We start from the raw sequence: 13,391 nt of genomic DNA, 5'->3' as shown, positions 1-13,391 counted from the left end.
ATTATTTATTCATTATTCGTATTTGTTCCACGGAAGTTAATTTATTTATGGATTTGTATTTGAACATTTTATGATACACTTTGATGTATAGGATTTAGTGGTGTAACGTACACTTCACTTCAGCACCACGTGTTTCAGTTATTTTTAATAGGAACATTGTACACAAGTCATGTTTTGAAACATGCCTGTTTATGTACTCTATATTTTTTAGGGAAAAAAAAGAAAATAAAAGTTGGTGTTTTTACCAAAAATATGTTTTACAACGCACATGTACACGTGCACAGAAAAGATTTTATACTCAACAATGTGTGGCTTGTTCTTTCAGTGATCAGTACAGTTTTTGTGTTTGTTGGTGTTTACAGTGACAATGGGTGTTATTTAATAATGGAAAACACACTTGGCACTACAAGTGCAATAGGAGAACCTAGGAGACCACAAAAATAAACCCAAGCAGTAAATGAAAATACAGATTTTATCTGATAAAAAATAAAATTTATTTTAAATTGAGTGGCAAAGCATTGGACCCCCTACCCGTAAAATATTGAAAATATTTTTGGCGCTTTGGGGGGGCAAGCCAGGACAGCCCACTTCCAGGGCCGCCAGTGTTTCATTACTATGTCCAGCATCAGGCCCAACTGTTGTAAAATAATTAGCATTGTTTCTTTTTAAAAAGTTTTGCAGGATGCAGCAGCTCAAAATTATATACCGTATATACTCGAGTATAGGCCGACCCGAGTATAAGCCGAGGCCCCCAATTTACCCCCAAAAAACTGGGAAACCTATTGACTCGTGTATAAGCCGAGGGTGAGATATGCCTGTCCATCCCTGTGTGTGTGTGTCCATCCATCCATCCATCCCTGTGTGTGTGTGTGTCCATCCATCCCTGTGTGTGTGTGTGTGTGTGTCCATCCATCCATCCATCCCTGTGTGTGTGTGTGTCCATCCATCCATCCATCCCTGTGTGTGTGTGTGTCCATCCATCCATCCATCCCTGTGTGTGTGTCCATCCATCCATCCCTGTGTGTGTGTGTGTGTCCATCTGTGTGTGTGTGTGGCCTTGTGTGTCCAGCCTACCTGTGTCCCGAGCCTCCGTCCCGTCCCGAGCCTCCGTCCGGTCCGGTCCCGTCCCGAGACTCCGTCCGGTCCCGTCCCGTCCCGAGACTCCGTCCGGTCCGGTCCCGAGCCGAGCCTCCGTCCGGTCCCGTCCCAGGATCACCGCTCTTCGTCGGCGCCCATTCCCCTGTTCAAATGCCGCGCCTCCCTGTCTGTGATAGGCGGAACACAATTTCCCAGCAGTCTGTGTTCCGCCTATCACGGACATCCTCTTATCCTCGTCCGTAGTATGAGGATGAGCGGATGTCCGTGATAGGCGGAACACAGACTGCTGGGAAATTGTGTTCCGCCTATCACAGACAGGGAGGCGCGGCTTTTGAAAGTTAGAATGGCCGCTGTCTGTCTGCTCGACACGCTGTTCGGGCAGACAGACGGCGATGACTCGAGTATAAGCCGAGGGGGGCACTTTCAGCCTCAAAAAAGAGGCTGAAAATCTCGGCTTATACTCGAGTATATACGGTAGTTCAATTTGTATTCCGCCATATTTATGGCCATTTGAAACAGGCAGCACCGGCTGGCCAGGATCCCAAACACGTTCTCCACAACTCTTCGGGGGCTCTGGCCAGCTGATAATTAAAAACCCTCTTCTCTGGGGGAATGGCCTCATCATGTGGTCACCCAGACTGAATGCCTCATCTATGATGAACACAAATGGCAGTTCTTCGAAGTTTTTCTCCGGAGGTGGCAATCCCAAGCTACCAACCTCGAGACATCAGTAGAACTCAGTCCGGGTGAATACTCCTCCATCCAGCCATCCCTTCCCACGTCCACATACAGACACTCTTATGTCGCCGACACCACCACCTTCAACACAATACTATGAAACCCCTTATAGTTAAAATAGTATGACCCCGAATGAGGTGGAGGGACAATGTGGACGTGCTTCCCATAGATTGCCCCTCTGCAGTTAGGACAATCCAGCCGCTGGGCAAATTGGGAAGCCACAGTCTGCCATTCCTGTGTCGTTGAAGGAAACTGAGTCAAACAAGAAAAATCTAATTAGTAATTTTACACATAAACATTGCAAGCAGATTAGACACAAACATTCTTGGCTAATATCAGTAAAAAATGATTTGCAAGGAGTATTTAAAGGCAAAAATATAAGGTCCACTTATCAGATTCCTCGCCCCCTCTGATGGCCCCTTGGAAATATTTTGGGGGGGGGGGGGCGGGATATGTTTTGGACAGGTAACCCTATCCACTAAGTAATGGAGTAACAAAGTAATGTATGTTATTTGGCCAGCACCTCCTTAACTACACTATTGGCAGTCCGCTGGACAGGTAAGTGGCATAATACAAAAATAAAAAAAATTTGAAGCACACTTTTAGATTCTGCAATTGCCTATCAAGATAATAGTAGAATAAAACTTGAAACCGTACCATTTGAAAGTATTCAGGCAGGCCCTTGCACTACATGCTTTGGTGAATTCATCCATAAATATGAACACAAAAAGTCGGTATAGTGTGTATGGGTATGGCAAAGTCAGCAGATATAGGATTGGTATCAGCTGACTTAGTGGTGGGGGAAGGGTTCCAAATGATTTTGGGGCCCCAAAAAAAAGGATACAAATAACATTTGTACACATTTTAGGGGGTGTTTAGGGGAAAGCACTACTATGGAGCTGACTAAATACATTAAGTGACTAGGCTATAGGTGTATATGGGGCAGGGATAGCATGCTGCGAAGGTTAGTGAAGGCAAATAAACATGAAGGACAAAAAAGGAGCATTAAAAGCATGCACGAGGACAAAGGGAACATTCACAGCATGTTAAATTATGATAATTAGGGAATGATGAAATAAAATACATTAGCAAACATTAAATACATAGAATGTGATATTAAAAGATATAAAACTTGCCCTAATATAGTCCTTCTGCAGGACCTGAATGATGGCAGAACAGGTCTCTGGAATAATGATCCCCAGAGCCTGGGGGGAGATGCCTGTTGAGGTTCTGCAGGCTTCTCCCAGTTGCCAAGTACTGCAATGGTATGACTAGCCTCTGCTCCGTAGTGATGGCTTGCTTCATGCAGGTATCCTGCCTGCTGATATAAGGGGTGAGCAAAGCCAACAGATGGTGAAAAATGGGGGCCGTCATCCTGAAATCCTCGCCCTGTTCATGGACCACACACAGCACAAACTCTATGACGAGCACGTACCCGCAACATGGCTTAAAAACGGTCGGCTGGTGAGAATGAACTAAAGGGAAAGCACTGAAAAACGGCAAGGCCTGAAAGAACGAGCTGAAAATCAGAAACGAGTGGACCAGAACGCAATGAAGATCAAATACGGTACTACTATAAATAGCATGTACTGACAAACAAATGCGAACTGACTACACGCACTGAAGAACAGATACGAACCCACCAGCACAAACTGAAGAGCACCAACGATCTGAAAAGCACGAGGCTGAAAAGCACAAATCGTCTCTCACCAAACGTCTAATAACACGAGATAAACACGAGATTAGCAGAAGGAGCCCAAAGAGTGGAGCACTGGCTATTTAAATTTTATAGTCCCGTCGTACGTGGTGTATGTAACCGTGTCGTTGGCGGTCGGAATTTGGTGTGATTGCGTGTAGGCATGACCGCTTGAGCGGAATTTCGTGGGAAAAACCGTCAGTTTATTCCGACGGAAAAAAGTCATGTGTAAGCGGCATAAGGCATGTAGACCATTAATTGTCAATAGAAAACACCTGTGAACATTGAACTGCAGATGTCATCAGTCCTCAATCAATGAGAACATTTTAACAGGGAATTCTACATCTAAATGTATATGAAACAAAAAACTGAAAACATACAAACCAAAAACATAAAATATGGAACAAGACACATCTATGTGCAATATAAGACTTGTATGTACTAGAATAAAAAATACATGCACGGACACACCCTAAAGACAAGGAAGATGGGGACATTAGTTAGGGACTGCAATCTATTCATAGAAGTGTGAGACATCCCACTCAATATTGAGGCCAATGGGCTTTCTAGTATTGAGATGGAAAATCATTTCAGTTTTTACACAATCGTCTAAATTTGTCACCTCCCCTCCTAGAGAACACCATTTTTTTTTCCACTCCCTGGATACACAGGCTACTGATATCCTTATCACATGAATTCCAATGTCTTGCTATGTTGGTTGAATGATATTTAGCTATACCATATAAATGATCTTGTAGCCCATAGCTCAACCTGCGGGTAGTGCGACCCACATACTGTACAGAACATTGTGTAAAAGGGAAGTGTACTGGATTTTCCATCTCAATACTAGAAAGCCCATTGGCCTCAGTTTTGAGTGGAATATCTCACACTTCTACGAATAGAAGACATTCTTTGATGTTTGGTGGCTGCGTTCTCTCCTCCTTCTCCCTATTATTTTTCTTCCTTTTTTTTTTTTCCTAATTTTTCTCCTTTCTATTTACTTTTTCTCCTCTCTTTTTTTCCTTTTCTTTAAAAAAAGTGCTGCGAGCATTGCTGCAGAGGTTGAAGGGATGGGGCGTAGCCTGTCAGTGCTCAGACCATACACCACACACTGCATCAAATTTGTCTGCATGACTGTTGTCTTAGATGGAAGCCTCATCTAAAGATGATGCACAAGAAAGCCCCTGCAGTTTGATGAAGACAAGCAGACTAAGGACATGGATTACTGTAACCATGTCTTGTGGTCTGATGAGACCAAGATAAACTTATTTGGTTTAGATGGGGTCAAGCATGTGTGACAGCAACTAGGTAAGGAGTACAAAGACAAGTGTGTCTTGCCTACAGTCAAGCATGATGGTTAAAGGGTCATGGTCTGGGGCTGTATGAGTGCTGGAGAGCTACAGCTCATTGAGGGAACCATGAATGCTAACATGTGCTGTGACATACTGAAGCAGAGCATGATCCCATATCTTTGGAGACTGAGCCACAGGGCAGTATTCCAACATGAAAATTACCTCAAACACACCTCCAAGACGACCACTGCCTTGCTAAAGAAGCTGAAGGTAAAGGCGATGGACTGGCCAAGCATGTCTCCTGACCTAAGCCCAATTGAGTAGCTGTGGAGGAGCTCAAGGTCTCTAACATCTACCAGCTCTGTGATGTTATCATGGAGGAATTTGGCTTCCTGAAAAAGGGGGAATTGAGTTGTTCTTGTAGTGCTGTATATTTTTTTCATATATTGTTCTTTTGGGCTCGGTTCTGCTCATTGTTCCTTCGTGTTTTTCTCCATTCCTATTTTCTTTTCGTATTATCGTTATTTTTATATTCAAGTAGACTAAGATAGTTATAGGATTTGTACATGTCTTCTTGGCTATTCTTCAAAGCCACATACAAGGACCACTGGATTTGATACAATGTGATATATTATAATCACTCATTTAAATGTATATTCACAATGCATATTCTTCTCTCCAGTATGTCCTATATTATACCATCTCTTAGTGACAGCACTGGCGTTTATTCATTGCTTCATCTTTTTACATGGTTATTATATTATATATCATTATTTTTTTTATTTTTTTGTGTCTATATATCTTATCAAAAAATATTTCTTTAACTTTCTGGTGTATTTTGGTTGATATTTAATAGCCTAATGTCAGCACAGTAAGTAACTATATAGAGGGAGAATATTTGGGAGGAAATATTTGAGTTGCATGCATTGACACTCATGCATTTGGAAAGAGGGTAATGTCCCTATATTCCTTGTCTTTAATGTATGTGTCCGTGCATGTATATTTTTATTCTGGTACATTCACGTTTTACACTGCACATAGATGTGTCTTGTTCAATATTTCTTTGTATGTTTTTTGTTTAACATACCTTTTTAGATGTTGAATTCCCTGTTAGAATGTTCACTTGGATGCCTTAGATCTTTGTCTTGTTTATGCAATAAAAGGTGAATTTTGAAGTGGAGTTTTTCCAGCATATTTGTTCCTAATTATTAGATGTGGTTGGCTGCATTAATATTCTTTTTTACATTACCCTGCCCCCAGACTGACAGTGCTGCTGTCCAAAGGTGCCTCTGATGCTCCTTGCTCTAAAGTGGGGGCGCTCTAACACAGAAGGTGTGTTACAGTCCAGATCACCAGGTGAAAATTGAGGGAAGAAAGGTTACAAAATTAAAGCTAATGCAAATACCTCATTTAAAGTGGTTGTAAAGGGTAAAGATCCATATGCAGTGCCCCCCCCAGCCCCCTCTAAATTTTCACCTGAACTTGATCCAGCACTGTGCACCGAGAGCAGCAGGGCTCAGGATTCAGTAAGAGCAACGAGCAATGCCTCCTGCTGCTGTTAATCAAATCTTGTAACGAGGGAGCAGGGGTAGTGGCTGAGCTACACTGTGCATGTCAAACGTGCACAGCCTGGCTCTCAAGAGCGAGCCCGCATGTGTGCCACCATAGGAGGAGGAGCCCAGAGCACCAGCTGGGCACCTCAGAAGGGGAGGACTGGGACTACTCTATGCAAAACCATTACACAGAGCAGGTAAATATAATGTGTACAGTATGTATATGATATACTTTGTCATTTAAAAAAAGAACCTTTACAATCACTCTGATTGAAAAGCTGTTATGTATTACACGTTTGGTTTTGGATTTGATACCCCTTTATTGCTTAATACTTTGAGCCAAGGACCTAAAACAATTATGTAGAAAGTAATGACAAAACAGGAGGATTGATCAGTGTGACAGGGAGGTACTATTTTCAGAAGGAAATAAGCAATGGAGGCTTACATTTCTCTCATAAGGAGTTCCCTTTAACATTCGTCATTGTTTAACAATTGCATGCCATTTTTCTTTTAATTTTGCACAGAATGTTCGACGTGGGAGGACAAAGGTCAGAAAGAAAGAAGTGGATTCATTGTTTTGAGGGTGTGACTGCAATTATTTTTTGTGTGGCACTAAGTGACTATGACTTGCTTCTGGCTGAAGATGAAGAGATGGTAAGCAAGTGTTTGGCTGTTTTCGTAACTACCATATTTATCGGCGTATAAAGCGCACATTAATTTTAAGAGGGAAGTTTCAGGAAAAAAAAAGTACATTTTAAATAAGGTCAGTGCTCATCTGCAGCCTCACCATTGCCATCAATGCAGCAGCCTCACCATTGGCATCAATGCAGCAGCCTCACTATTGCCATCAATGCAGGGAGAGGGGGGCGGGACGAGCACCGACAGATTACATACAATGAGAATCTCCTATGATAGACAGAACAGTGGTCCAATGGCTTCCCAGGAGACGTCACTTCCTATTGTAGAGGCCCCCAAGTAAACAGGAGATGCTCACTGTATGTAAAATGATGGCGCTCGTCCCACACCCTCCCTGTCCCCTCCGAGGCAGCTAAAATTGTAGCTTTGGCGTATAACACACACGCTATTTGCACCCAATTTTCATGGTGAAAAAGTGTTATACGCTAATAAATATGGTTATTGGGCAGCTGGAGATTGTTGCACTTGATAGATATCAGGGAGGAAAACCTTTTTAATTAATATCAATGTTTTTTCTTATGTCTGCTGGAGTTTTTATAGCCTAAACAGTACAACTTGAGCATTTCTGTTAAGGCTCTGTGGTAGAATGCTTTCGGGAGAATTCCCTACCAGCATTTTTTTCTGGCGATGTGGCCCTTTAAAATGGCCTGCCAAAAATCCTTGCTGCTCATTTCAGTAGCTGTACAGATGTGCGGCATATACGAGTAGTTCATAAAGCACTCTAAACAAATAATAGAGAAAATGTAAACCATGTAATTAGATTTTTTATTTTTTTGTCTACACGTGCAATATAATAGGTGATATTAATTGCTATGAAACAGGATATGGTTTTTTTTTCTAAGTGGTTTATGTATAAATTCCTTGACTTGGCCTTGTTTATCTCCCTTTTACAGAATCGAATGCATGAAAGTATGAAGCTGTTTGACAGCATTTGCAACAATAAGTGGTTTATTGACACCTCCATAATTCTCTTCTTAAATAAAAAGGATTTGTTTGAGGAGAAAGTAACCCGGAGTCCACTGATCATCTGCTATCCAGAATACTTAGGTATAGGATCATCAGGACATACTCCTGGTGGGGTGGTAGTACTGGTTGCTGCTCATCCAGCTTTCCAAGAAATTTGGAATGCTCTAATATGTTTTCCTGTAAAACTTTCTCTTTTCAGGTGCTAATACTTATGAAGAAGCTGCAGCTTATATCCAATGTCAGTTTGAGGACCTAAACAGAAGAAAGGACACAAAGGAGATTTACACACATTTCACGTGTGCAACAGATACAAAGAATGTCCAGTTTGTGTTTGATGCAGTGACAGATGTGATCATAAAGAGCAACCTTGTTGAATGTGGCCTTTATTAATCTGCAGGTAAGATAATGGATGTGCTATCTGCCTGGAACCGGCAGAACTAGTCTATCTAAAAAATGTATTTCTAGTGTCTATGTTCGTAATTTTGTTACTTTGAAGTTATTGGTACATTTTTATTCACTTGGCATTTGATCTCAAGATGACAGTTGTGAGCCTTTTTTTGCACTAGTATACCCCTTGAAAAATAATAGCTTGGTAACCTAAGAGGAACATGAAAGGGAAACCGCTACATTTCTGGCATTCTACTTCAATTGATGGTATTGGAAGCACCCTTAACCGTTGCCCAGGTTAAAGCAAGTTTTTATATATATATATATATATAATGTGTGTGTGTGTGTGTGTGTGTGTGTGTGTATATATATATATATATATATATATATATATATATATATATATATATATATATATATATATATATATACCGTATATACTCGAGTATAGGCCGACCCGAATATAAGCCGAGGCCCCCAATTTACCTCCAATATAAGCCGAGGGTGAGACATGCCTGTCCATCCCTGTGGGTCCATCCATCCCTGTGTGTGTCCATGCATCCGTGTGTGTGTGTGTGTGTCCATGCATCCGTGTGTGTGTGTGTGTCCATGCATCCGTGTGTGTGTGTGTGTGTGTGTGTGTCCATGCATCCGTGTGTGTGTGTGTGTCCATGCATCCGTGTGTGTGTGTGTCCATCCATCCCTGTGTGTGTGTGTGTGTGTGTGTGTGTGTGTGTGTGTGTGTGTGTGTGTGTCCGTGCAGCCTGCCTGTGTCCGTCCAGCCTGTGTCCGTCCAGCCTGCGTCCGTCCAGCCTGCGTCCCGTCCAGCCTGCGTCCCGTCCAGCCTGCGTCCCGTCCAGCCTGCGTCCCGTCCCGAGCCGAGCCTCCGTCCTTCAGCTCTTCGTCGGCGGCCATTCTAGGATTCAAAAGCCGCGCCTCCGTCGGTGATAGGCGGAACACTCAATTTCCCACTGACTGCTGGGAAATTGAGTGTTCCGCCTATCGGATGTCCGTGATAGGCGGAACACTCAATTTCCCAGCAGTCAGTGGTCCGCCTATCATGGACGTCCGCTCATCCTCATACTACGGACGAGGATGAGAGGATGTCCGTGATAGGCGGAACACAGACTGCTGGGAAATTCAGTGTTCCGCCTATCACCGACGGAGGCGCGGCCTTTGAATCCTAGAATGGCCGCTGTCTGTCTGCTCGACACGCTGATCGGGCAGACAGACAGCGATGACTCGAGTATAAGCCGAGGGGGGCACTTTCAGCCTCAAAAAAGAGCCTGAAAATCTCGGCTTATACTCGAGTATATACGGTATACATTTTTTGTGTGGCAAAATAAATAAACTTCCTGAGTGCTAAGGTGTGAGTTAGTGAGCCTAGTAAAATAAGATGAGCATTGTGTAACTGTTTTTTTGTGGCCTTTAGGGTAGGTGTAGGCAGCTATTTTTAAAGTGATTGTAGAGTCGTCTTTTTTTCTTTTTTTTGATAATAAACATGTCATACTTGCCTGATCTGTGTAATAGATTTGCACAGAGTGGCCACAACCCTTCTCTTCTTGGGTCTCCTGCCGATGCTTCTGGCTTCTTAAAAGAAGCAAGCCTCGTTGCCAATGCCTGATCTTGGGGGAGTGGTCCCTTCACCCCTAGATCAATCTGATGCTCTGTCAGAAGTGGATAGCATCAAATTTGGGCATCATGGCCTCCAAAATCAACAAAAGTGTGATAGATTTGTGGCTAGGTCCAACGAGCCCCTGGCTCTCGCAGTGGATGGTCTTGTGATTCTTTGCCCCCCATTCAAGCTTGTGTATAGTTTCCCTCCTGTAAAGATTCCCCTTTGATTGCTCTGCAAGATAAAGGACGAAAAGATTTAGGTGATCCTCATCATTTCTAATTGGCTGAGGAGAGCACGATACACAGACCTAAAAGATTCCTGGCAGATGAACCTTCTCCTGTCACAAGGTCCCTTGTCCCACCTGCTTCTTAGTTGCTTTAATGGCATTGCTATTGAAACCCAGGTCATAAAAGATTGACTCATTCTCACCTCGCTCAAGGCAAGAAAATATGTTTCTTCTAAGATCTATCATTACACCTGCAGGGCCTACTTTGGCTGGCTGGTGCGAATGCAGGCATCTCAAACCCTCAGGATTTTCAATTCCTCGCATCCTGGCCTTCCTCCAGTCTGCCCTCGATCAACATGTCTCTTAGTTCCCAAAAGTGACATTTTACTTCATCCATTGTATTCGAGAAACCTTTAACTTTGTATTCGGTTGTCAAGACCTTTTATACAATAAGTTGCTCATGTTAATCCCCCACTCTGATCACCTGTGTTTCCTTGAGATCTGATTCTGGTGCTTTTGGTTCTTCAAAAACCTCCCTTTGAACCAATTCATATCCAATTGGCAGATCTCACAGGTAAAGGTGGACTTTTTGGTGGACATTACTTCCTTCAAGCAGGTCTCTAAGTTGGTGGCTTATTACTTAGGAATGTTCCATTGTGTATGATTTCCTGTTTTATGTCTTGTACTGTACAATTAAGATAATGAGAATTTTGATTTGCCATAACTTGAGGTTTTCCTAATTGCTTATAAGCTGGGTTATATGGGGGTGCACAGGGATGTTCCCAGCACAGCTTTTGCCAGTTTCCAATCTCCTGAAGGTAGCGGCATGTGACCCACGGTGTATGACTTCCTGTCCTGTAAAATTTAAAATATAGTTAAGTGTTTGTGAGGCAAGCTTAAGTTCAAATACTTTGATTATAAGATATAGTACAGAAAGTTTGGGTTGCCTGTGTCCTGTACTATACTCCAAGATATGGATTATACTTGTGAGTGGGCAGCACAGTGGCTAAGTGGCTAGCACTTCAGGCTAGCAACAATAGGGTCCCCGATCCAAATCCCAACCATGACACTATCTGCCTGGTGTTTGCATATTTTCTCTGTGCCTGCGTGGGTTTCCTCCTACACTCTAAGGACATGCTGGTAAGTTACTAGGCTGCTTCCTAAAATTGTCCTTCGTATATATGAAAGAGTTAGGAACCTTTAGATTGTAAGCTTTAGAGGGCAGAGAATGATGTGAGTGTACAATATATATGTAAAGTGCTGCATAAATTGACAGGGCTATAGTACCTGTAATAAATAAAATCAGTCAAAATTTCCATTTTTTTTATGCTGCTGTGCTTTCCCAGTTTCCTCTATTGGCACAAGATTAGCTGAGCCCTTGTCTGAAATTACCTGGAACCATGAGTTATCCCTCTGGTGTACCTTTCCCTAGCCTGCTAACAGCCTATATATATATATATATATATATATATATATATATATATATATATATATATATATATATATATATATATATATATGGGTGATGGGTATTTATCATGTTGGTGGCATGCCTATGAAGTTCTAATTGCTGGTGTGAGAGCATTGTGGATTCCCTTGTGAGCACTCTTTACACTCACCTATTTGTAGGGCTTGCAAGCCTGTGTTTGTCAGTCCTGTCCTTAAGGGCCCACCTTTGGTGCTTTTGGAGCTCGCTAATGCTGTCCATTCCTTGAAGTCCTTTGTTTCTGCCACAGATGACTTTGTTTCTCATATAAAGTGTGATGTTGCCAAAATTCAGAGTTGGATGTGGATATGGACAAAAGTCCTGGGTGGTTTAACTCCAATGTAAAAATGCATATAAAAGCAAAGGAGAAGGCCTTCAAAAAATACATCCACCAGTAACCAAAACTGCAGTGTTTATCCTTATGACACATCACACAAAGCGCCTCCATGGTTAAGAGGACAGAATTAAAATTAGACTTGGGAACCTTAACATTAATAAATCGCCAGGACAAGATGGCTTGCATCCGAAGGTACTTGGGGTACTCAGTCAAGTAATTGCCAGACCATTGTTACAAATTTTTACTGACAGTCTACTGCCTGGAATGGTACCAGCTGGTTGGAGAAAAGCCAATGTAGCACCGATATTTAAAAAGGGCCAAAATACATCCCTGGGAATTACAGACCAGTTAGCCTAACATCAGTAGTATGCAAGTTCTGGGAGGGGATGCTAAGGGACTATTTACAAGATTTTAGTAACGAGAATGGTATCCTTAGCAGTAATCAGCATGGATTCATGAAGAATCATTTTTGCCAAACCAATCTATTAACCTTCTATGAGGAGGTGAGTTGCCATCTAGATAAAGTAAGGTCCGTAGACGTGGTGTATCTGGATTTTGCAAAAGCATTTGACACCGTTCCCCCATAAACATTTACTGTACAAACTAAGATCTGTTGGCATGGACCATAGGGTGAGTACATGGATTGAAAACTGGCTACATGGGTGCATTCAGAGGGTGGTGATAAATGGGGAGTACTTGGAATGGTGATGGGGGGGTAGTGGGGTGCCCCAGGGTTCTGTGCTGGGACCAATCCTATTTATATTGTTCATAAACGACCTGGACGATGGGGTAAACAGTTCAATCTGACGATACTAAGCTAAGCAGGGCAATAACTTCTCTGCAAGATGTGGAAACCTTGCAACAAGATCTGAACAAATTATTGGGGTGGGCAACTACATGGCAAATGAGGTTTAATGTAGAAAAATTTAAAATAATGCATTTGGGTGGCAAAAAATATGAATGCAAGTAGATGATAGGCTCAGCAATGGCATGCAATGCCAAGTTTCTGCTAACAAAGCAAACAGAATATTGCCATGCATTAAAAAGGAAATCAATCAGCTGCACCTAGAGTATGCTGTCCAGTTCCGGGCACCAGTCCTTAGGAAGGATGTACTGGAAATGGAGTGAGTACAAAGAAAGGACAACTAAGCTAATAAAGGGTCTGGAGGATATTAGTTACGAGGAAAGGTTGCAAGCACTGAAATTATTCTCTCTGGAGACGAGACGCTTGAGAGGGGATATGATTTAAATCCTAAATACCTTACTGGTGACCCCACAATAGGGATAAAACTTTTTTT

The 13,391-nt window shown here is 42.3% G+C and overlaps 1 protein-coding gene across 1 annotated transcript in view; it reads left to right on the top strand.

Moving 5' to 3' along the window:
• GNAI3 (G protein subunit alpha i3) overlaps window positions 1-13,391 on the top strand; it is a 95,800-nt gene that overhangs the window by 66,481 nt on the left and 15,928 nt on the right. The window contains exons 6-8 of the mRNA XM_077481337.1: window positions 6,902-7,031; window positions 7,967-8,120; window positions 8,239-8,436. Coding sequence (XP_077337463.1) covers window positions 6,902-7,031; window positions 7,967-8,120; window positions 8,239-8,429 — 475 coding nt within the window. The 3' untranslated portion in view covers window positions 8,430-8,436. The remainder of the gene's footprint in view (window positions 1-6,901; window positions 7,032-7,966; window positions 8,121-8,238; window positions 8,437-13,391) is intronic.

Source organism: Lithobates pipiens, unplaced genomic scaffold, assembly GCF_037356315.1.
Source record: "Lithobates pipiens isolate NorthernLeopardFrog02 unplaced genomic scaffold, aLitPip1_a1.2 Scaffold_16, whole genome shotgun sequence".
NCBI lineage: Eukaryota > Metazoa > Chordata > Amphibia > Anura > Ranidae > Lithobates > Lithobates pipiens.
This window is presented reverse-complemented; position numbering and strand designations above follow the sequence as displayed.